This window comes from Zingiber officinale, chromosome 10A (assembly GCF_018446385.1).
Source record: "Zingiber officinale cultivar Zhangliang chromosome 10A, Zo_v1.1, whole genome shotgun sequence".
NCBI lineage: Eukaryota > Viridiplantae > Streptophyta > Magnoliopsida > Zingiberales > Zingiberaceae > Zingiber > Zingiber officinale.
In genome coordinates, this window is record NC_056004.1 from 51,433,281 (window position 1) to 51,459,522 (window position 26,242).

Consider the following 26,242-nt stretch of genomic DNA (forward strand, 5'->3'; position numbering starts at 1 on the left):
ACCAAATCCACACAATTATCAATTCCTCCACAACAGAATCTGAGAACAAAATCACAACCTACCTCCAATCCAAATCAATGAGAGGAAGAAGAATTCGATATCCGAAAACTGGCACTGTGCAGAGGTGCAGCAGTGAGCGAGGTGACTGTGAACCCAATCTAGGGCACAGGGAAAGGTGGAGGCTCAAGTGCTCGTTCCCAGTGACTCCTGGTGTCCGCAACCAGGGCTAGGGCAGAGGAAGAAAGGGAGAAAAAAAAAATGAAGTTTGGAGCGTGAATACCTCAGGATGGCCTGCACAGCACGGGTGAGGAGGATCCCGGCGATCGTCGACTGCTCCAGCAAGGAACAAGGCGGCGGTCGGCACTGTGAGTTGCGGCCGGCGGTGGATCTAGGGCACAGGCGACGCTACTCCGGTCCAGAGAGGGCAGCGACGTCGGCAGGGCTCGGCTAGGGCACGTGGTGGCCGACGCTAGGGTCGGTGATCCGCGTCGGCTGGCGGTAGTGGAGATGGGCGTCGCGAGGAAGGAGGAAGAGGAAAGGTTCGGCGTAGAGGAAGGCTAAGGCATCAGTGTCGGCTGTGATCGGACGCGAGGGGGAGAAAAGAAGAAGAGATAGAAAAAAGGAGGAACTGCCGTGGCTGGCGGTTAGGGCAAAGAGGAGAAGAGGGAAGGGCGACGTCGGGGATGGCTCGGGCGCGCGGATTCAGCGAGAGAGAAAGGAAGAAAATTAAAGAAAAGAAAAATAGAAAAAAGGAATTAAGAAAATAACATTTTCTCGCTTAAATGGGTAGCCTAAACAGGCTTTTTCGACCCCGTTTTTATCCCCGTTAACTCATCCATACGAGCTCCGAAAAATTCTCAAAAATTCCGGAAAATTCCCAAAAATTCCGGAAAATTCCCTTATTAATATTCGCCTATTTTCGGTATTTTACAATATCATTGAGTTAGTGATGCTTTTAGCAGTTTCACTGTTGGGCATCTTGTGGAGTTTTGAGGTGACTAATGTGAATACATACAAATGACCTTAATGTTACAAATTATCTACAATGCGTGGAATTCATTTAATAATTGAAGATACACTTATCTAAGCACTCTGCACATTACACTTACGGATACCTATCCACTATTATACATTAGGTTGATTATAGATATTGGCATTTAGAACCCAAGTATACTTATTAAGGTGCCAAATGAGTTTGTTATACTTTATGATGTGTGGAATTGGCGCAGGTGTTGAATGAAATGCTTTGTGGCTACTCTGTAAGAGGATCTTGAATGTGGGGGTTAGTTATGTAGGTAAGCAAATTGGTGAAGATGAATTTTATTTCTCTAAATCAAAATGTGGCATACAACCCTAACTTATTCACGATAACACATCTAGAAAATAAGAGAAACAACTTATTAAATCTCCTAAAAGCAGGAACAACTAAAACATATATATATATATATATTAAGAGAATCAGAGAATAATAACTCATATTCTGAAAGATATTGTAGGAGAATTAACTAATTAACAGACGTAGCTATATAAGGAAGCAAGAATATTCTTCAATATTTTACACTCCCCCTCAAACTAGGGTATAAATATTGATTAAGCCGCCTAACGTAGAGTTCAAGTCTTCAAAGTTCTTCCTTGGTGGTCAGCAGAAGATTTTCCTTTATGAAGTGACAATGAATCTCCATGTGTTTTGTTCTATCATGATGCACATGTTCTTTGCAATACTGATAGTTGACTTATTGTTGGAACATCTTTATAAGTTGTTCAACTATGGTCCTTAACTAAAGAGTCTTCGTAGTCATATCCCTTCACATATACCATCTAAATTCAACTTTCTCACTCATTCACACATTAGATTGGTTCTTGCTACACTATATAATTAAATTTCTCCTTACATATGTGCAGTAGCTGGAAGTTGATCTTCGATTTACTACTGATCTTACCTAATCAACATCACTATATATGTTAGTACCTTTATCTATTGATTTCTTGAAATATAAGCTCTTTGCTAGCATTAGATTCAAATACCTCAAGAGACTTACCGGACTAACCAAGTATCAAATGTCAAGTCTTGTGTGGGATAAGTATATAAGCTTGCCTATGAGTCTCTCATATCTGCCTTTATCAATAGATGTGCAATCCTCTTTACTTTTTAATTTGATTGTTGAGATCATGAGAGTTGATGCCGAGCATTTTAGTTTTTTTTTTTCTGAAGGTCCAGAATATATATTTCTTTTTAAGAGAATGAGCTTCCTACTTTTGATTGAACTATTTCCATTACATTTTAAATTCTGTCTAGTAGACTCTTGAGTATGCTCATCTCCTACATATGACTTGTATATATGATCTCTTGATAAAATAATGTCATGCACATATACAATAAAGATAAGGATGATAATTTTCCCGTGAGGTGAAGGCTTGACAAAGAGGGTGTGATTCGTCTGACATTGTGGATAACCATACTAGTGTACTCTAGTAAATCACTTAAACTAGGTGCTTAGAGATTGTTTAAATCTGTATAATGGTTGTTTCAGCTGATACACTTTGTTGATAGTGGCTTGCAACTCAAATCTAGGAGAGATGTGTTAGGACTCTCGTTCTCCTCTGCATTTAGGCAGCAAAGGGTTTTGATGAAATTAGCAAGTCAGAGATATACATAAGTAAAGATGATACAGACAGATAAGGAGGAGCCGCGGGCTTAAACCATCCAAAGGACATAGCTTGACAGTAGAAAACCTGAAAACTTGAAGATACTCTATGTAAGATGAGTGGAATGACTGGCATACATAGGGCTAAGGGTAGCAAGCAACTTGGTCAGAGTGAATGACAGCCGACTGATGATTAGATTCAGTCAATTGGTATTCACATACCCAAAGTTTGGGTTATTATGGTTGCATTAGTTGACTGTTGGTTAAGAATCCGTTGTCTGGTAGTATCAGGCCTCGACAAACAAACGGAATATTTTTAAGTTGATTGACATAGTCGATTGGATTTTACCAGAAGAGCACAGAATGTCCAAGAATTGATTGGGGCAGTCGAGTCGATTGAGCACTGATCAGTCGACAAATGCTACAACATTCAATCCAAATGGAGCTGAAGATGGAAATATCAACGACATGATGCATATAAGATGTATAATCAGTCGACTGATGTGCAACAAGTAGTCCACAATGGTCATCAGATTAGCCAATGGGAAGATGCCAGCTAAAAGTTATAAATAGAATTCGAGGGATTGTGAAAAGGATATTAACTGAAGAGGAGAAAATTAGTAGACTTCATATGCATAGACTTTGGATGTAGCAACTTGGGAGTTATGAACCAAGTAAATCGAAGGTGTCTATTTGGTTTTCTTTTCTAGTTGTGTTATAGACTTTGGATGTAGCAACCTAGGAGTTATGAACCAAGTAAATGCATCTATTTGGTTTTCTTTTTAGTTGTGTTATTTATGTTGTGCATTATTTTCTGTTGAATTAGTACTACAGACGAGTTGTGGTATACACCCTCCTCTGCCACACTAGCATCCTAATCCAATAGGATGTTCATGCAAACTTCTTCCACCAGATGTCCATTGAGAAAAACATTCTTGACATCTAGTAGAAGTGGCCAATCTAGATATATGGTCAAAAATAGAACTCGAACTATGTTCAATTTGGCTATCTTAAATTTGGCTACTGGAGTGAATTTCTTCATAATCGATTCTGAATCATTTTGCAACGAGTTGACTCTTGGACCGATCGACACTTCTATCTTTGTATTCAATTGTGAAGATCCACGGACTAAAGAGTACTTTCTAGGTGGTAGCTCAGTAGCTCAGAGATTTTCCATCTTCCATTCTTCTCTAGTGATTAAATCTCTTAGTCAACCAGTCTTCCATTTTAGTATTGTGAGAGCTTATTTTGAGAGCCTCTTATATGGATTTAGAACTTGTGTTGATTCATGCTTGCTACAAAACTCCTAAACTTTTCTTTTACTATGGGAAGATCACTATCTTTGAAAGAGTCAAGATTAAGGTTACTTGAAACGGTTCTTGATCTGATACATTAAGTAGCATAGTCCAAGCCAAAAAGCAGTTTCTAGGTGACAACTTGTTGCCCCTCCATAGCTTGTTTCAACTCTGGTCTTTACTTCTTGTGACCTTGGTCTCATCCAGTCCATGTCGGTCAATCGTGGTGCACCTTAGCTGAACTATCCATCCCTCTACTCTAATCTCATCTGAATTCAACCCACTTCAGTCCCTCTTTGTCCCAAATTTTCCAACCGAGTCCAATATTATTCGAGTTGTAAGCAAACATCTCTATCTATTGTGATCAGGTCATTACAGGAAGCTATATATGTAAGGAATTAAGAATTCAACGATACTGGTGAAAATAGCGCAGAATAGTTCAAATAGTGATTTTACAGGGAGAAAAAGTAGATCCTAATTTGTTAATTACCATTCTTGTTGGCAGAAATTAGTTATTTTTTGTTGGTTAAAGGTGAATAGCTGAAGTTGATACTGTATTTGCTTCTTCCCTGCAAGTTTGTAAGTTGCTGAAGAGGGCTGAGCAATCAGTTCCAAACTGAACCGACTAAACTGATTTAACTAAAATCATATCAATTTTTTTTCCAAACTAACTGAACCGATTAAATTTTCTAACAAAAATTGAACCGATAGAACATCGGTTAATTCATACATTTTTATCAGATTTTAACTGTTTAAATCGGTGACTTTGAGAACGTGTGCTTGTTTATCATTGCTAGAATATAATATCATTGGAGATCATACAAAATCACATGTTGGATACTATCCCTCGGCCAATTCCCTATCCCAACTTTTATCACAATTGATGAGTTAAGAGTTGAAACATAACATTCCTTCTTGAAGTCCTTACGTTATGAAACTCATTTAAGATTAACCATTAAGGTGTGCACCATTCTCAAATAGATTTAGAGTTTTGCTGTCAAAAAGCCCTCAAGTTTAGGATAAAGTAAAAAAAAAAAAGCAACCCCGTTGTTGTGGTCCTTATAGGCTTCTGTTTTGATTTTGAACCGATATCCCTAGTTAATCTCAATGGGTGCTGCACCATTTTCTTTGCTTATGTATGAGTGAATTGTTTGTTGCAGTGATATTAAGTAGTTTCTGAAGTTCTGGTGAAACTGATGTGTTGGACCAATACACACATTGGGAAGGGGGGGGGGGGGGGGGGGATGAATCACGTGGTCTTCAGAAACTCTATCTCCGTACCATCTTAAACGTGTCTCTCGGAGTTTTTCCTCAATAGATGCAACTCCGACTTTCTCTCTAATGCTCTCATTTCTTATCTTATCCATCTTCGTATGTCCACACATCCACCTTAACATCCTCATCTCTGCAACTCTCATCTTCTGCTCATGTGCTTGAGTCATAGCCCAACATTTAGCTCCATATAATATAGCCGGTCTAACTGCGGTTTTATAGAACTTACCTTTAAGTTTAAAAGGTATTTTACGGTCACATAAAACACTCGACGCTCCCCTTCATTTCACCCATCCTGCTTGTATTCTATGTAAGACATCTCTCTCAATTCCTCCATCATTTGTTAAAAATGATCCTAAATATTTAAATCTCTCGGTTCTGGGCAACTCGTTCTCTCCTATCTTAACCATTGTTTCATTACTTCTAATATTGCTAAACTTAAATTTTATATATTCTGTCTTTAATCTACTAAGCTTAAAACCTTTTTCTTCTAGTGCTTCCCTCCAAGATTCTAGTTTAACATTTCCTCCTTCACGTGTCTCATCTACCAAAATAATATCATCTGCAAACAACATGCACCACGGTACTGTGTCTTGAATGTGCGCAGTGAGTTCGCCCATAATTAGTGTAAAAAGATAGAGACTTAGAGCTGATCCTTGATGTAACTCTGTCTTTATTGGAAATGTTTCAGTTACTTCGCCTGAAGTCTTTACCTCTGATCGTTACATCCTCATACATATCCTTAATTAGTTCAATATACGTAGGGTTATAAATGAACCAAGCATTCATGAACAAACTTGATGTTCGGCTTGGTAAGAGCTTGTTTATGTTCGTTCAATATACATAAAATTAATTAAACAAACAAGCTTAAATAGCTCGTTAAGATAAATAAATAAGCTTGAACACATACGTGTTCAGTTCGTTAACGTTCGTAAACAACGTTCGTGAACAACGTTCGTGAACAACGTCCGTGAACAATGTTCTTGAACAACGTTCATGAACAATGTTCACAAATCATATTCATTAATAAAACTCTTTTCAATATGCTAAATAAATAATAAAATAAAATAAAATAAATAAATAAATTTAAATTATCAAGCTCAATAACCAATCAAATAACTAAAAGTTTTAAACAATCAAACAAACTTGAATTGAGAGTTTGATAACATCTAAATGAACCAAGCTCAAACCAAGCTCGAACCAAGCTTGAATTGAGAGCTTGATAACATCTAAACGAACCAAGCTCAAGCTCATAAAAAATAAACCAAGCCAAGCTTGAACACTCATTTCAAAAGCTTGGTTCATTTTAAGCTCGGCTCGGCTTGTTTACAACCCTAAATATATGTTACGCTAACACATTTCTTTTCTAAAATTCTCCATACTCTATCATAAGTTTTTTCTAAGTCAATGAATACCATGTGTAGATCTTATTTTTGCTCTCGATATTTTTCAATTAATTGTCCAAGAAGATGTATAACTTCTATTGCCGATCTTCCAGGCATGAACCCAAATTGATTTTCTGTCACTATTGTCTCCTTCCTTAATCTTTTTTCTATTACTTTTTCCCAAAGTTTCATAGTATGACTCATTAGTTTAATACCTTTATAGTTTGCACAATTTTGTACGTCTCCCTTCTTCTTATATAAGGGAACTAGAGTACTTATCCTCCATTGATTAGACATTTTTTTCATTTTCAATATCATGTTAAATAATTTTGTAAGTCATTAAATAACTCGTTTCCCTAAGCACTTCCATATCTCTATCAAAATATCATCTAGTCCAACGACTTTTCTATTATGCATCTCATTTAAAGTTTGTTTTACTTTTGAAGTTTGAATTCTACGATAAAAATTAAAATTTCTATGCTCATTTGACCTAATTAAATTATCTAAGTTAAGTTGGTCACCTAAACCTTCATTAAAAAGTTGATTAAAATACTTCTTCCACCGTTCTTTTATTTCTCCATCGTTTACTAATACCTTATTACATTCATCTTTAATATATTTTATTTAGCTAAGATCTCTTGATTTCCTTTCTCTCACTTTAGCTATTCTATAAATGTCTCTTTGCCCTTCTTTCGTATCCAATTTTTGATATAACCGTTCAAAAGTTTCATTTTTTGCTTCATTCACTACTTTCTTAGCTTCTTTCTTGGCTATTGTATATTTTTTTAAGTTTTCCTCGTTCTTACAAATATATAATTCCTTATAAGCTACTCATTTTTCCTTCACTTTCTCTTGTACTTTCTCATTCCAGCACCAAGATTCTTTACTTAGTGGTGCATGTCTCTTTGACTCACCGAGTACACTCTTAGCTACTATTTTCAACTTTGATACCATCTTATCCCATGTTGTATTAGAGTCATCGTATATTTCACCTAATGCTTGTACTTCTACCTTCTCCTTAAATATATTTTGCTTCTCATCCTTTAACTTCTACCACTTAATTATAGGAATTACATATATTGTCTTTTTATTGATACTATGTTTGAGGCGTATATCTAACGCTACTATCATATGTTGGGTAGTTAAGTTTTCTCTAGGGATGACTTTGTTATTTTTAGAAATCTTTCTATCCTTTTTCCTAACCATAAGAAAGTTAATTTGCGATTTATTATTCCCACTTTTGAATGTGACTAAGTGTTCTCTTTTATTAAAAAACGTATTAGCTAATATAAGGTCATATGCTATCGCAAAATCTAATATAATTTTCCCTTCCTCATTCCTCGTTCCAAACCCATAACTCCCATGTACTTCCTCATATTCCTTATTTTTCACTCTGACATGCCCATTTAGATCACCTCCTATTAAAATCATTTCATTTGGTAGAATATTTTGTAATATTTCATCTAAGTCCTCCCAAAACCTTGATTTTGTAATTTCATCTAATCCTACTTGTGGTGCATAAACGCTAATTATGTCCATAGTTTCTTTCGTCACTATTATCTTAAGGACTATAATGCTATCCCCTTTTCTAACTACTCCTACAACTTGATCCTTTAACAAACTATCTACAATAATACCACTCCATTTCTTACTTTACTCTTTCTAGTGTACCATAACTTAAAACTTGAGTTCTCTATCATCTTTACCTTCACGCCTGTCCATTTTGTCTCTTGTAAATATAAAATATTAATTTTTCTCCTAATCATCATATCTACTACCTCCATTGATTTACCAGTGAGAGTTCCTTTATTCCATGTTCCAAATATTAGATTATTAGTTTTCCTATCATATTTGTTCTTATCCAACCTATGGTGTGAGAACCCTTGCCTATTTAACACTACACCCAAGTTCTCATGGAGATGTAACGGTTCTTGATGAGACGTTATAGTCGGATCCTGTTGTTGGTGCAACCTTAGGTCAAGGTTGACCTGGTTGACCCGACTCGAGTTGACTTGACTCGAGTTGTATTTTGATGTTTGACTTGGGAAGATTGTCGGTGCAACCTTAGGTCAAGGTTGACCTAGTTGTGTTGCATGTTGATGTTTGACACTCGTGAGAGAGTTCTATTCTTGATATGGGACAAGAATAGATGTTTGGGAGATTATTGGTGCAACCGTAGGTCAAGGTTGACCTGGTTGACCTGATTCGGGAAAAAGTCCAAGTATGGAGACTTGTGAAAAGTCCAAGCGAGGAGCTTGCGGAAAAGTCAGTATGGAGACTTGGCCTGGAAAAGTCAGCGAGGGAGCTTGGCGAAAAGTCAAGTATGGAGACTTGGCTGAAAAGTCAGCAGGAGCTTGGCGGGAAAATCCAAGTATGGAGACTTGGCAGGAAAAATCAAGTATGAAGACTTGGCGGAGAAGTCCGTGAGTGAAGCGCGGTGGAAAGTCCTAACTGGGATGTTAGGCGGTTGGAAAGTCACGTGAGTGAAGCCGAGGCGGTGGAAAGTCTAACTGGATGTTAGGCGATTGGGAAGTCCTGGTGAGTGAAGCGGGCAAGGAAAGTCTGGTGAGTGAAGCGAGCGGGCGGAAAAGTCACAGTGAGTGAAGCCGGCGATTGAAATCACGGTGAGTGAAGCGGTGAAAACTAGTGAGTGAAGCTAGGTGAATGAGAAAGTCCTAACTGGGATGTTAGGCGGTGTGAAATCTGGTGAGTGAAGCCGGTGGAAAGTCTGGTGAGTGAAGCGGCGAAGGGAAAATCAGATGGATCAGGGTGATCGGACATCGGTGTTGAGAAGTCAGTGAGTGAAGCTTGGCATATGGAGTCGGAGAGGGCTCAGTAGCTCGTTCTCCGAACTAGGTTAGAGAGGGCACTCTAAACCGGAGTTGGATCGATCGGTGGCCGATCCGGTGATCTGCGTTTGCCACGATCGGTGCGGTGACCGATCGAATTAGATCGATGGCTCATCGATTGCAATCGATCGATGCGGAGACCGATCGGGGCAACGCAACCTTGCGAGAAGAAGTGGATCGGTCTCGGCCGATCCACCCTCTTTGATCGGTCGGCGGCCGATCGGGAAAGATCGATGGCGAGAGGGCGAAGGCGATCGGCCATGGACCGATCAGAGGTTCTGATCGGTCCGCGGACCGATCGGGGCTTGATCGCGACACCGATCGATGCGGGGACCGATCGGTGTGACAAGCTTGCGCTGGGGTGATCGGTGCGGGCCGATCGGTGTTACCGTTGCGATGCAACGGCTAGTTTCTTCATTTTTCTTCTTCGCGGTATAAAGGGGTGAGGGCTTCTGGGGCTTCTTCTTCTTCGAAGTACTCTTACGCTGAAGCTTTTGCTTCTTCTTCTGAGCTTGTTGAGCTCGTTGGGTGCTGAAGCTCTGCGTGAGTTTCCTTTGGTGTTCTTTATCAAGGTTCCAGTCGACAACAAGAGGCAAGCAAGTGTATTACAATTTCTATTGTTCTTGTTTGTTTTCTCCATTGTTGTACTCCTTTGTTTGCTGTTGCAAAAGAGTGTGGCGAGGTTTCTCCACCCATAAGGAGTTTATATTAGCCGGTTCTCCGGGGACTCATCCACCGACGGATTGACCGGACTCGTCCACCTTACGGACACGCCGAGGAGTAGGAGCTAATCTCCGAACCTCGTTACATCCATCGAGTTTGAGGTTTGATTTCTTTCTTTGTCGCTTCTATTGTTTTATTTCCGCTGCGCTAACTCGACATTGTAGAAAGAATCGAACGAATTGGGGTCGGCTATTCACACCCCCCTCTCTAGCCGTACGAAAGATCCTAACAAGTGGTATCAGAGCGAAGGTTCGCTCTTCATCGGATCAACACCCGTGGGAGCAAAGCTAGAGAATGGATCTCTATGGAGAAGATGTCACGATTCAACCCTTCTACGAGTCTCACGACAACTTCACATATTGGAAGGTAAGGATGATGTACTTTCTTAGGACTAATATGTTAAATTGGTTTTGTGTACAAGAAGGTTTTTCCCCTCCGATGGACGAGGAAGGAAAACCTATCAAGAAGAAGGAGTGGACGAAGGAGCAAATCCACAAATCAACCATCAATGATGAGGTAACGAAAATCATTGAATTTTCTTTACCTAATGATGTTTTGTGTAGGGTAGAAGGATACAATAGTGCCAAGGAGTTGTGGAACAACTTGGCCAAACTTCATGAGAAGAACTCCACTTCAAGTCATGAAGAGGAGACAAGTGAGTCATCAAGTAGCTCACTTCATGGAGATAGAGAATTGGGAGTTGAGGGCTACTCAACATCCAAGGAAGAAGAGGAGGAGAGCTCTTCTTCAAGATCGGAGCAAGAAGAAGCATCTACCTCCGGAAGGGATGAGGAAAAGAGCCTTCATCCATCCTCAACCCTAGGTAACTCAAGCATCGTAATTTCAAATAAGTTACATATAATATGCTTTGAGTGTAGGGAGTTTGGGCACTACAAGAGTAAGTGTCCAAGGAGGGTTAGGAAGACTCCACCGGCACCAAAAGTCAAGGGAGCCGGAGTCCCGACACGCAAAGGCAAGGAGCACGTGGTATGCTTCCAATGCAAGCGAAGGGGACATTATCGGAGTCAATGTCCAAGGGGGAGGCAACCTCACAAGGGCAAGAGACGCACATCGATAGGGGGAGCTAAGGCAAACCCTAAGGTAACCTCTAAGGTTCATTTTTGCAATTCTAATAAAATGCATGCTAGGAGTTTTATTGCAATTGCAAATAATGATAAGCATGATAATCTTAGGAATCAATATATGTGCTTAGGTGCCAAACATGTGAGCCTAGATAAGGATAACACTAGGAAGGCTAACCCTAGGATCAACCCATCTAAGGCTAAGGATAACCTAGGTAGGAATCCTAAATCAATTAGACACATGCCTAGGAATACCTCAAGGAAGAGTGATAAATCAAAAATTGAGGTATTAGAGAAGGAGAATCAAGTCTTGAAGTCAAGACTTGATACTTTGGAAAAGACTCTTAAGAATTTGGAGAAGTCATCTCTAGGCTCTAAGGGTCAAAAACCAAAGCCCAAGGACAAGAAAGGTTTGGGTCACAAACCTAAGTCCCAAATGGTCAAGCCCACCTATCATAATGTTCCATTCGATTATGGAACAAAACCTAGGGCTAGGAAGACCATTACCAAGGTCACAAGGGGAGTCACCCCTATAGTTGACCTTGATGAGACCCAAATGACCAAGGCTTTAAAGCCTAAGAGGGTCATTAGGAGGGTTGCTAGGGAAGTCATCCCTAGTGAATTTTTAGTGAACCCAATGAGCTCAAGTAGGTATTGGGTTCCGAGCATTTTCTCTACCCCATAGATGGGTTAGAGAGTGTCAACTCAATAAGAAGGGTAGTTAACCCAACTTTGAAATTGACACTCGAGGAGCATTTTCAAGGTTTTGGGAACCTTTGAAAATGAAAGGGGATAATCTTTATCATTCACTCCTTGGAAGAGTAAAGTGTGCCAAAGTGAGAATATTTTAATCTTATTTGGCACAATTTAAGGAAACCTAGAGAAAAACCATAATTGGGATTTTGGTTTTCTCTTAGGGATATATGGGCAATCTAGGATTAGAATTTAAGTTAACTAAGAGATTAAGGATACTTAGATAGGTAATCTAGGTATTTTATTTGTGTTAACTTACCATGGTTGTTTGCCATATGACATGTCATCATGTTTAGTTTTATCATCATTTGAAATGTCATGATAGTGCTAGGCTAGTTTATATGTCATGCTTTATTTAAGTTTTCAAACTTTATGCCATGACATCATGACATTGGCACATGTTTTTACTTATGATATCATTATATGCCATGTCATCATCTCTTGCATTATAATCAATGTAATTGATTTAAGGAAAAACACATTTTGATATTGAGATCAAATTGATGTTTAGAAAATGCATGAGAACTTAGCCTAAGTTGACCTTAACCCATATCTCACATCAAATTGACTTGAATGTGGTTTGATACACTTTAGATGTGTGTGAGATATTAGGATCATGAGTTAGGATCAAGGTGCATAATTCTTGTACCTAGATGACCCTAATTCAAGAAATGGAGGATCATAGGGAAAGCTTATGTACAAGTCATGTACATTTAGCCCTAAGATTATGGTCCTAAATTCAAATGGTTTTAAAAGCATTTTAAAATTGATTTGAAAAACCTTGATGAAGCTTTCCTAGTGATAGCATTCATCATTGAACATCGTGATACAAAGTTGAGTTAAAACTTGAACTATTTCAAAGTTTTTGAACTTTGTATCAAGATTTAAAATGGAAACTATTTATAGAAAATTATTTTTCCATGGTAGTGTATGATATGAGGAATGTATCCTCAAATTTCACAATTTTTCAATTTTCGGAATTTATTAGGGGTTTCAATTTGGGAGGAAAAATCGAAATCACTGATCGATGTCGGATCGGTCACCGGACCGATCAGAGCTGGATCGGTCATGGACCGATCCAGTCTTGTGGATGATGCGGTGACCGATCGATGAGGTCGATAAGCGTGCGATGTCTGAAATTGTTGCGTATGCGAAATTTGGTGAAAGTTGGTTTTAGATTTCTAAAGGTTTGAAACTCTCCAAGACATTGATGGTCAGGGGGAGTTGGCCTTTAGGGGAGTTTTAACTATTAGTCAAGGAGTTGACTTTAGGGAGTTTTACTCCTCGAGGATTAGTGATATGGGATTATCACTAAGTGGACTGCTGAGCTTAGTATCGAGGGGAAAATAAGAGTTTCAATGAAAGGTATGGGACTTTCATTAGGAAGAAACTCTTGACCTTGATACCCTCCTTATTCTTTTTGATGTGTGTCAAAAAGGGAGAGTGTTCATTGGAGAATTATTGGAGAACCCAAGTTAGGTTATCGGTTTAACCTAAGCTAGGGGAAGATTGTCAAGGAATGTTCGAGGAAGAACATTGGAACACTTTTTGTGTCAAAAGGGGAGAATTATTAGAGAACCCAAGTTAGGTTATCGGGTTAACCTAAGGGAGAATATCTAGAGAATGTTCAAGGAAAGAACATTGGACATTGGAAGATGGTTGGAAAACCTAAGTTGGGTTATCGGGTTAACCTAACTTGATTATGGTTTTGTCAAACATAAGGGGAGATTGTTGGTGCGACCTTAGGTCGGTTGACTGGTTGACCCGACTCGAGTTGACTTGACTCGAGTTGTATTTTGATGTTTGACTTGGGAAGATTGTCGGTGGCAACCTTAGGTCGAGGTTGACCTAGTTGTGTTGCATGTTGATGTTTGACACTCGTGAGAGTTCTATTCTTGATATGGGACAAGAATAGATGTTTGGGAGATTATTAGTGCAACCGTAGGTCAAGGTTGACTGGTTGACTGATTCGGAAAAAGTCCAAGTATGGAGACTTGGCGGCGGAAAAGTCAGCGGGAGCTTGCTGGAAAAGTCCAAGTATGGAGACTTGCTGGAAAAGTCAGCGAGGGAGCTTGCGCGAAAAGTCCAAGTATGGAGACTTGCTTTGGAAAAGTCAGCGAGGAGCTTGGCGGGAAAAGTCAGTATGGAGACTTGGCTGGAAAAGTCCAAGGAGCTTGGCACGGGAAAAGTCAAGTATGGAGACTTGGCGAAAAATCAAGTATGAAGACTTGGCGGAGAAGTCTGGTGAGTGAAGCAGGCGGTGGAAAGTCTGGCAGGATGTTAGCGGTTGGAAAGTCACGTGAGTGAAGCCGAGCGGTGGAAAGTCCTAAGCAGGATGTTGGCGGTTGGGAAGTCTGGTGAGTGAAGCGAGGCGAGAAAGTCTGGTGAGTGAAGCAGGCGGGCGGAAAAGTCACAGTGAGTGAAGCCGAGGCGGTTAAATCTGGTGAGTGAAGCCGGTGAAAATCCTAGTGAGTGAAGCTAGGTGAATGAGAAAGTCCTAGCGGGATGTTAGGCGGTGTGAAATCTGGTGAGTGAAGCGGTGGAAAGTCCTGTGAGTGAAGCGGGCGAGGAAAATCCAGATGGATCGAGGGTGATCGGACATCGGTGTTGAGAAGTCCAAGTGAGTGAAGCTTGGCATATGGAGTCGGAGAGGGCTCGGTGGCTCGTTCTCAACTAGGTTAGAGGGCACTCTAGCAGGGAGTTGGATCGATGCAGTGGCCGATCCGGTGATCTGCGTTTGCCCGATCGGTCGGTGGCTCGAGTGAGTCGATGGCTCGGGTTGCGATCGATCGATGCAGGCCGATCGAGGCAACGCAACCTTGCGAGAAGAAACCGTGGATCGGTCTGGCGGCCGTCCACCCATCTTTGATCGGTCGGCGGGCCGATCGAGAAGAGATCGATGGCGAGAGGGCCGGGCGGTCGGTCATGGGCCGTCGGGAGGTTCCTGATCGGTCCGCAGGCCGTCGGGGCTTCGATCGCGACACTCGATGCGGGGACCGATCGGTGTGAAACAGCAGCGCTGGTGATCGGTGCGGGCCGATCGGTGTTCCGTTGCGATGCAACGGCTAGTTTCTTCTTGTTCTTCTTCGCGGTATAAAGGTGAGGGCTTCTGGGCTTCTTCTTCTTCCGAAGTACTCTTGCACTCAAGCTTTGCTTCTTCTTCTCTTGAGCTTTGTTGAGCTCGTTGGGTCTTGAAGCTGCGTGAGTTTCCTGGTGTTCTATTCTTTGGATCAGAAACTCTTTCCATGAGGTTCGATCGACAAAGACGAGTGTATTCTGATTTCTATTGTTCTTGTTTGTTTTCTCCATTGTTGTACTCCTTTGTTTGCTGTTGCAAAAGAGTGTGGCGAGGTTTCTCCACCCATAAGGAGTTTATATTAGCCGGTTCTCCGGGGACTCATCCACCGACGGATTGACCGGACTCGTCCACCTTACGGACACGCCGAGGAGTAGGAGCCCTAATCTCCGAACCTCGTTACATCCATCGAGTTTGAGGTTTGATTTCTTTCTTTGTCGCTTCTATTGTTTTATTTCCGCTGCGCTAACTCGACATTGTAGAAAGAATCGAGAACGAATTGGGGTCGGCTATTCACACCCCCCCTCTCTAGCCGTACGAAAGATCCTAACACCTGTAACGCGAACTCTTGCATATTTATCACTACACTCGAGTTCTGGAAATGTAGCGGTCTTTGCCGAGACGTTACAGTCAGACCCTACAACGCGTTCCTTCCGGGGAACAACCTAGCATTAGCACAATAGTTTAATGGATTCATTCATTGAATATTTGTCATAGTTTGACGCTGGCTGGCAACTTAACGCAACCCTCCTCCTTTATCAGGGCTTCGGACCGGCCATGACTGGTCGTCATGGGCGGAGTTTACACTTCCCTTTCAAAGTAGTAGAATTAAAAATTGCAACACTTATAATAGGTTACCAACAAGTTGGAGAGTTCGGTGTGTTGCTGTTAGTCTGCCGGAGATGATCGGACGTCCCGGAAGCGTAGCGCGAAGCCAGACAGACTTTCTAGAGTAGCAGCAAGAAGCATAAACAGTCGGAAGCCCAATCGAATGCGTAGTAGTTCGTATATCTGTTCTATTTTGAAGCCTTCTTGAGACCCACTTATATAATGCATGGAAGACGCCTTCCATAGGTATGGAAGACGCCTCTAACCTGTGAAAGTTAATCTCGAACAGCCCGACACTCATCTGCGGCGAAATACAAAATTTATCCTGTGGAAGGCGCCTTCTATATTTATGAAAGGTGCTTTCTATGAACAGTACGAAGGCGCCTTCACTGCTTGAAGGTGCCTTTGGACACTGTTCATCCGAAGGTAATTTTGCTTTTTTTTTTTCTGCAAAACAACGTTAATCCAAATAACCTGCAACACAAGTATTAGGACAATAATAATTAATAATAAAGAGTAGTAATTAGTTCATGTCCTCCTATGACCAGGAACTAGTGAAGGTCTTAGTGTAGGGATCCCAAATGGACTTAAACTGGACCAACGCCTAATGCCCCCTCAACCAGGACATGTCCTCACTTAGTCACTCTCCTCCAGTGACTTATCTTAACTTACCAATTTGTCATACATCCGGTCAGCCCATTGACCTGTCTGGACTTCATGCCAGCTATTTGGTCGACCCCTTGACCTAGCTGGACTTCTCGCCAGATATCCAGTCAGTCCGTCGACCTATCTAGACTTCATACCAGATATCCGGTCAGCCCGTCGATCTATCTAGACTTCGTACCAGATATCTGGTCAGCCCGTCGACCTATCTGGACTTCGTACCAGCTATCCGGTCGGCCCGTTGACCTAGTTGGATTTCCTGCCAGATATTCGATCGACCTGTTGACCTATCTTGACTTCGTACTGCACACTTAATCAAGTGGTTAGATCACAATAGAGCCTAACTTAACTTGTCATTTATCAAAACTTGAGTTAGATCATTAGTACAAATTGCACCAACAATCTTTCCTTTTTTGATGCAGTGACAATCTCGGTTAAGTTAGGAAAAAATATGCAAAGTAAGCATAAAAAAATATGAGTAAATTAGCTTTTGTTGTGGGGTTTAAGTCGTTCTGATTTTTCTTTTGTTTGTTAATTTAATCCCTAACCCTCCCCCTTTGACATTCATCAAAAAGACATGAGTTAATACATAAGACAGTGAAATAAAAACTTGTTCAAAAAAAAAAATAGACAACAAAAACAAGGTTCAGAGTTATGGGGATGTAATTAACTGAAAAAAAAATGAAGGGTTGCAAAATAATTGTAATTTTTTGAAAAATTAATTGTAAAGTTTAAATAGTTATTAAGAAATTTTAAATATATAAGTTTTGCAAAAAAAAAAAATTCAGGGATGAATCTTTTTCAAGATTAAAACTTTTAAAAGATTAATTTTTGCAAAAGTCAAATTTTTCAAAAATTTCCAAGGAAATTTTTTTTCAAGTCGGTTTAAAAGCAGTTTACAAAAATTAAAGTAATCAGTTTTCAAATCATTAGAATTTTGTAAAACATGTGATATTTCAAAATATGTCAAGAATGATTTTCAAAATAAAATTTTGAAAAGTATAGGTGTGTTTTCGAAAAACATCTTTTAAAAATATCTTGAAAAAGTTTTTTTGAAAATATAAGCATGTTTAAAATATCTATTCAAAGTAAATGTAAGCAAAAATTTGAAAGTCATTTTTAAATATCCTCGTTTTTAAATATCCTCTTCCTGAATATGACATTATTTCAAATAATCTAATCAATTATAAATTACCCTTAACTGTTTAACCATTAATTACTAACAAACTATCAGAAAATAGCAGTGTTCATTTGGTTAGTCAAGTTAAGTCTTTTTATCTAGTTAGCGTTTGACTAATCTGGATTACTTTATTTGATATTTAACGCCCAGATTTATATTGATGCATTGATATAAACATCTTAAGTCCAGACAATCTGCCTATGCAGCTCACTCCTTTCTAAGTTTGACAATACACAAACAAGGTAGCTCTAATGTGTTAGTGGGATAGTCAAGTCTTAAATCTATAGGAATATGCTTTCTATGGATTTGATCTAGATTAAGGTTAACATTGATTTTAAAAATTCTAAAAATAAGGAAATTTTGAGAAAAATGTAAGCAAAGAAATTTTATCCTAGAATTTGTAAATTATTTGAAAATAATTTTGAAAATAGTGGTCTTAGTTTATTAAACACATTCCTAATTGTTGACGTAAGTTGCTAAATTCACTTTCAGATAGGGGTTTGGTAATATGTCAGCTAAGTTTGACTTGGACTCAATGCACTTGAGTTCAGTGTCACCTTTACTGACATGACCCCTGATAAAGTGATGTCTAACTTCGATGTGTTTGTTCTTGAATGATGCATAGGATTTTTGTTAAATTAATTGAGCTAATATTATCAATTAGTATTTTTGTATTTGTAAAGTTTAGATTAAAATCTTTTAGAGTGTGCATCATCCATAACAATTGTATAACACATTCTCTTATTGCTATATATTCTGCTTAGTAGTAGATAAGCAACACAATATTGTTTTCTACTAAACCAATTGACAAGTGATGGTCCAAGTAACTGACATCCATCACTTGTACTCTTACGGTTTAGTTTAAAGCCAACATAGTCTGAGTTAGAGTAACTTATGAGTTCAAAATTGAGTGTTCTAGGAAACCAAATTCCTACATTTGATGTTCCTTTTAGATATCTGAAAATTCTTTTTTACGTTAGTTAAGTGCGATTCTTTAGCACATGTTTATTATCTAACACACATACTAACCGCAAATAAAATATCAGGGCGACTTGCGGTTAAGTATAGAAGACTACCTATCGTACTTCTATACTATTTTATGTCTACGGGTTTTCCATTTGGGTCATTATCTAAGATTGTGTTAGTTGCTATTGGTGTTTTTATTTCCTTGGTGTTTTCTATTCTAATTTTTTTAAGTAATTTCTTGATATACTTTTGTTGGTAAACATGATTTTCTTTATTAGTTTGTTTAATTTGTAAACCTAAAAAGTAAGTTAGTTTTCTACTAAACTCATTTCAAATTTTTGTTCCATTAAGATTATAAATTCTTGTAAAAATTCTAAGTTGGTCGAACCAAAGATTATGTCGTTTATATATACTTGGGCTAGAAAGATATCTTGGTTGATTGATTTTACAAATAAAGTTGGATCAATTTGTCCTTGATTGAATCCTTTAGAAATTAGGTTCGAGGTCAACCTTTCATACCAGGCCCTAGGTGCTTGTTTAAGACCATACAAGACTTTCTTAAATTTAAAGACATGGTAAGGATGATCTAGACTCTCAAATCCAGGTGGTTCTTCTTTTATTAGTCTATTTAAAAAGGCGGATTTAACATCCATTTGATAAAATTTAAATCCTTTATAGGCTACATAGTTAAGTAGCGTTCTTATAGATTCAAGTCTAGCTACTGGGATATAGGTTTCATCATAGTCAAGTTCCTCGACTTGATTAAACCCTTTAGCCACTAGTCTAGCTTTATTTCTAATAATTTCTCCATTTTTACTTAGTTTATTTTTGAATACTCATTTTGTTTCTATTACCTTTTTATTGTTAGGTGGTGGTATTAGGTCCCAAACTTCGTTTCTTTCAAATTGGGCTAGTTCTTCCTACATTGCTATGATCCAGTTTGGGTCAAGTAAGGATTCTTCTATCGTTTTGTGTTCAACTTTTGAGATCAAAGATATTTGACTTAAATTTCTAAATGATGATCTAGTCTGAACTCCTAGGTCTGAGTCACCAATTATTTGATCAATTGGTTGGTTTGAATTAACTCTTACAGTTCTAGTAGGTTCATTTACTTGAGGTTGATCTTCTTCTTCATATTTATGACTTAGGTTTTCACTAGCTCCCCTTTGACTACTGTTACCTCGAACAAAATCAATTGTTTGAGTTTGGGTTTGTTCTAAGCTTTGGTTGGTCTTTTCAAATCTTATATTTGAGGTTTCTTCAATTCTTAGTGTAACTTTGTTATATACTCTGTAACCTCTACTGTTTGCCTACAAAGATTCCATTTTCTACTTTTGAGGTGAATTTTCCTAAGTATTCTCTTGTATTTTGTATGTAGGCTGGACATCCAAATACTTTAAAGTATTTAATATTAGGTTGTTTATTATAATAGAGTTCAAATGAGGTTTTGTTATATGTTTTATTTATCGTGGTTCTGTTTTATACATAGCAGGCTGTGCTAACAGATTTTGCCCAAAAATATTTGGGTAGTTTATACTCATTTATCATTGTCCTAGAAGCTTCAAGTAGAGTTCTATTCTTTCTTTCTTTCTACTATTCCATTTTGTTTGGGAGTTTTAGGGCATGAAAATTCGTAATAATAATCATTTTCAAGGTTGAATTGAATAAAGTTGTGATTTCTAAATTCACCTCTTTTATCACCTCTGATTCTTTTGATTTTTAGATCCTTTTCATTTTCAGTTTGTTTGCAAAATTTGCTGAATACTTCAAATATTTCATTTTTATTTTCAATAAATTTTACCCAGGTAAATCTTGAGTAATCATCAATTATTACTAGGCAAAAGAGACTCTCATTTATGGATTTGATTCCATGAGAGTCAAATAGGTCCAAGTGCAGTAATTCTAGTATTAAGTTAGTTTGGGTTTGATTAATTGATTTATGAGTTGATTTTGTTTGCTTTCCTTGTTGACAAACATTACAGATTGTTGCATCTAAGTTGGGTAATTTTGTTAAGCCTTTAACTAAACCATTAATTTTATTAGGTTCCTAAAATTTTTGTGGGGCATTCTTCTATGCCATAGTCAAGTTTTTTCTTTTTGTATCAGGTGACACTTGAGTGAAGAGATAGATTAATTGTATAGATGTTGTCCTTCCTAAACCCTTTTAGGTTTATATTAGGGTTATCTAAATGCTTAATTAAGCATTCAGAAGATAAGAATCTAACCTTATATTCAGAATTACACAGTTGACTAATGCTAAGTAGATTATATTTGAAGTCATCAACTAATAGCACTTTTTTAACAATAAAGTTAGTTTTGAGTTCGATATTACCTATCCCAATTACCTTCAGTTTGTCGTTGTTTTCAAAGGCAACTATTCCTAAACTTTTGTAAGTTAACTGGATGAAATTGGTGTGATCTCTAATCATGTGTCTGGATATTCACTATCCAATATTTACTTTGTTTCCTAAAAAAAGTAAGGTTTTATTTTATCAATTGGATAGATTATCTTAAATTTGAATTTTAAGTTTTAACTTAGTTTAATTTTATTTATTAATTTAATTTGAAAGTCTCCGTAGAATTATTTTTGAAATAAAATTTTAAAGTAATTTTTAAAATTAATTTTTAGTAAATTTTTAAAATAATTTTTAAAGTAATTTTAAAAATAAATTTTAAAGTAATTTTTAAAGTAATTCTTAAAGTAATTTAAAGAATTTTTAAAATAATTTTTAAAGTAAAATAATTTTTAAAGTAATTTTAAAATAATTTTTTAAGAAATTTTAAAAATAATTTTTAAAGTAAAATGATTTTTAAAGTAATTTTAATTTTAATTTAGATTGATATTGGTATTTGTCTTTATGTAATAAAATTTAATTTTGATCTTTATTCATTTCACCCGATCTATGTTTTCAATCAGAGAATTTTATAATTTTGTGAGATGAGTTAAGTTCAATTTCAGGGTTTTTGATTTAACTTTGTGTTAGATTTAAGTTTAGTTTTAGGTTCACCAAATAGACATTCTTTGGATAAATTTTTGGGCTATGATGAGTCACCTGGATATCATGCCTTTGAGGTTTTCAAAATAGTCCTATCCACTAAGCTTAGTACAAAATCTTGGTCTAACTAGTTAGGATCCGTAAGGGGTAGTTTTAGTTAGTTCCACTAAGTCAAATGCACTAGGTCAAAGCCATATCTTCCTAGACATGCATAGATAGAGTTTCTCTAATTTACTATCATCCAAAACTTTACTAGTATCGTTGTTCAAATTAAACTTTTGTCCCTATTAAGACTAGTCATAATTACCCATCTGGGTAAGTTATTGATTTTTGGAGGTGCTAACTAATTTGGAGTCTCCCCCTGAATTATTGAACATTTGGGTTTAAGTTTTGAGTTTATGTTAATTTGTTTTATAGTTGTAGTATACTTAGTTATAGCTTGTGCTTATGTTGTATTCTTTAAGTTAGGTTTAATTAACATAAGGTTTTTCTTTTGATTTATATTTATTTTGAACTTTTAATTTTAGAATTTAAGGGAGTCATTTGATTTATTTTGATTTATGTAATGAATTTTATCTTTAGTTATATAAATATTGATTGAGTCCTACTTGCGTGGTTAGGTATGCTTTTGGAACCCAAGTCTTAATTTGATTTTTATTTTGGTTAACTAAAGAAATAAAGGATTTGTTGGTTGAACTGGACTTGTATCCGAGTCCTGACTTATTGTACACAGCTCTTTGTGACTCAAGTATCATGTCGAGATACTTGGATTTAGTTGTAGATTTCTCCAGTAATTAGTTTAATTACTTCACTTTTTAACCTGAAATCGCCCTCCTCAAGTTTGCAATTTGAGTTGAGATTTCAGGTTGAGTCTGTTTAACTGTTTTTGATTTTGATTGTTCTTTAAGTATTTTATTTTCTTGGGTTAGTTCAATTAGTTTAGTTTCAGAAGTAGTTAATTTCTTATTTAAACATGAAATGATTTTAAAGAACTTTTTACTTAAATCAAAATATATCTCATCGGAACCTTCGAAAACGAGTGCAGGCTCGTGGCTTGACTCGGGTTCATACTCGTCTTCCGATTCATTCTCCGATTTTGGTTTGTACGCCATCAGTGCGAGGTAGTTCTTGTGTCTTGTCTCGTCGTTGTTCGATTACTCGGAGGACGATTTGTCCCAAGTCGCCTTTAGAGCTTTCTTCTTCTTGAGACTTGGGTAGTTGGTCTTGTAGTGTCCCTTCTTGTTGCATCCAAAGCATGCCATGTTCTTGCTGTTTGAGTTGGAGGTGGAGTTGATCTTCTGCAGATCTTTGTTGGTGAAGTTCTTTCTCCTGGTGAATATTTTCCTTACCAAGTTCACCAGGTATTCTTCATCGTCTAACTCTGGGTTAGACTCGACTTCAGGTTCCGGCTTGGTCTTGGATTTTTTTTCGACGTTCTTGCAACAAGAGCAATATCTTTCTCGATTTTGGCATTAGTCTGTTCGTGTAGCTCTAATTCACAAAAAAGTTTGTCTAATTTTAATTTTGATAAATTCCTCGAAATCTTATAGGCATCGACGATGGATGCCCACAGTGCATTCCGAGGAAACACATTTAGAGCATACCTGATTAGATCCCGGTTCTCCATCTGGCGGTCGATTGTGTGAAGTCTGTTGAGGATATCTTTTATCCTCGCGTGCAGTTAACTGGCAGTCTCACCTTTCTGTATTTTTATATTACATAATTTATTTAGATATAAGTCTCTTTTCGTTACCTTTGCGTCGTTGGTCCCCTCGTTTAATTCTATAAGTTTGTTCCATAGCTCTTTGCATTTTGGCGAGATCCGAAGCGGTTCAGCTCTTCTTTTGTTAGCCCACATTGGATTGTGTTGAGGGCTTTGAAGTCAATTTGTTCTTTTTTTCTTCATTTCCGGATTCTAATTTTCCGGAACCATTGGAATTCCGACGCTGTCCATTGGTGCCTTGTACCTTTTGGTGACGCTGAACCACTGGTTAAAGTCTATTTTTAGGTACACCTCTATCCGCTTCTTCCAGTATGGGAAATCGTCTCCGTTGAAGAGTGGGGGACGAACGATATTGTATCCTTCGTTTTGGGCCATTTCACGGTTGTAGATAGAAAACTAAAAAAGAGTGTTAAGACTTGATCTTGGATTAGCAGAATTTGAGATAAAAAAAATATAAAAGAATTTGAGAGGTGTTGCACCAACTTCAAGTTAAAATTGAACGAAAAAATTATTTGATTAAGTAAAGTTTTATCAATTCAAATAGAATGCGAAAAACAAAAAAGTCTAAAAATGATTCTCTCGGCTTGATTGGTGGTTGCACCAATTCAGAACAAAACTTTGCTCTGATACCACTTGTTGGACCGATACGCACGTGAGAGGGGGGGGTTGAATCACCTGGTATTCAAAAACTCTTCTTATCTTTTTAAAATTTAAAGTATATGAACGCAGCGGAAAAGAAACAAACAACATAAAAAAACACATGAGCGGTTTACTTTGTTCGGAGCCTTCGGTGACTCCTACTCCAAGACCCAGGTCTCGCGGACCTAACGATGGATAATTCACTATAAACCTCTTCCGGTATCTTCGGAAGAGGGAATCAAGTACAAGAATAAGGACAGTGTAACAACCTACACTTTTCTTTTAAAGTAGTAGAATTAAAAATTGCAACACTAATAACAGGTTACCAACAAGTTGGAGAGTTCTGTGTGTTGCTGTTGGTCTGCCGGAGATGATCGGACGTCCTGGAAGCGTAGCTCGAAAGCAGACAGACTTTCTAAGGTAGCAGCAGGAAGCTGAAACAGTCGGAAGCCCAATCAAATGCGTAGTAGTTCGTATATCTGTTCTGTTTTGAAGTCTTCTCGAGACCCACTTATATAAGGCATGGAAGGCGCCTCCAACCTATGAAACTTGATCTCTTACAGCCCGATGCTCATCCGTGGCGAAGTAAAAAATTTATCCAGTGGAAGGCGTCTTCCATAGCCATAGAAGGCGCTTTCTATGAACAGTACGAAGACACCTTCAAGCAGTGCAAATTGCTCCTTTTTTTTTTTTGTAAAACAACGTTAGTCCAAATAACCTGCAACACAAGTATTAGGACACTAATAATTAATAATAAAGAGTAGTAATTAGTTACTGTCCTCCCAGAACCAGGAACTAGTTAAGGTCTCAGTCTAGGATCCCAAATGGACCTAAACTGGACATACACCTAATGTCCTCTTAACCGGGATGCCTCCTCACTTAGTCACTCTTCTCCAGTGACTTACTTTAACTTACCAATTTGCCAGACATCTGGTCAGTCTGTTGACCTGTCTGGACTTCATGCCAACTATCCGATTAACCCGTTGACCTAGCTGGACTTCTCTCCAGATATCCGGTCAACCTGTCGACCTATCTAAACTTCGTACCAACTATCCAGTCGGTTCGTTGATCTAGTTGGATTTCTTATCAGATATTCGATCGGTCTGTCGACCTAACTGGACTTCGTACTGTACACTTAATCAAGTGATTAGATCACAACATAATCTAATTTAATTTACTTATTATTCATCAAAACTTGAGTTACATTGTTGGTGTAAATTGCACCAACAATGAGGCATTCTCTTTTTTAGGTGTTTCATTTAACATCTCATTTGTTGCACAACAGATTACTTTAAGCTTTGGTTTAGTTGTGCATTTGATGCTAGTAACTAACCTAAATGATAAACCATTGCTAAACTTTGGGTTGTTTGAACACCAGGATGAAATCGTGATTGAAGCCAAGGTTCTGCGAGCAGGAAGGACAGTCGGGGTTGTCACAGTAGAACTTCGACAGAAAAAGACAGGGAAGATCATAGCTAATGCACGTTATACCAAGTATTTTGCTCCATTAAGTAATTTATGAGGTAATCTTCTGTGTATTCTGTTTTTAGTAATACATGTTGGCATTATACATGCTGGGTTTCACATCCATTAATTGAAAATTTGTGATGTGGAAAATTACAAGAGCTGGAGTATGTAAAATGTTTCTGGTTTCAGCTGAATCTTTGTTTATATCAGAAACTATGTCCAACTATTGTATGCTTGTTATCAATATATATTATAGAAAGGTAAAAAGCTAGTCCTACAAATAGTTGGTGAGTTTTATTCATTTATTTACAAAAATGGATTAAATATGCACTCAGCAGCACTCAATGATAAATTAATGCACAGGGAAAGAGAACACAGGCCTGGCAAAGGTAAAGAATCCTGTTTATAAGCCTTATTAACCAGGCCAAGTAAAAAACAACCTGAAATTCGAAACCTAATAGTAATGGAGGCAGATGGTTTGGACTAAGCTTGTATGCGTCTTTTAATCTACATGTTTCTCTAAATCTTGTTTAGGGCAATCCATTCATATCTGAGTCACTAAGAATGTTACTCCAGCCGCCACAGGCGTAGTTGATTTGTACTCCAGCCCCTAAGGCTAAGTGTGTGATGGTAAAAGATAGGATATATTTTCTAAGCAATCAGAGTTTAAATTTTACATAAAGTTGAGATGTCATGACAG

General features: G+C 37.8%; 1 protein-coding gene across 1 annotated transcript in view; it reads left to right on the plus strand.

Annotated features, from left to right (window-relative positions):
• The window catches only part of LOC122028130 (acyl-coenzyme A thioesterase 13-like), a 37,940-nt gene extending 12,121 nt beyond the window's left edge, over positions 1-25,819 (plus strand). Inside the window, exon 3 of the mRNA XM_042587146.1 lies at positions 25,454-25,819. Within this exon, the coding sequence (XP_042443080.1) occupies positions 25,454-25,597 (144 nt within the window). The 3' untranslated portion in view covers positions 25,598-25,819. The remainder of the gene's footprint in view (positions 1-25,453) is intronic.
• The last annotated feature ends 423 nt before the right edge of the window (positions 25,820-26,242 follow it).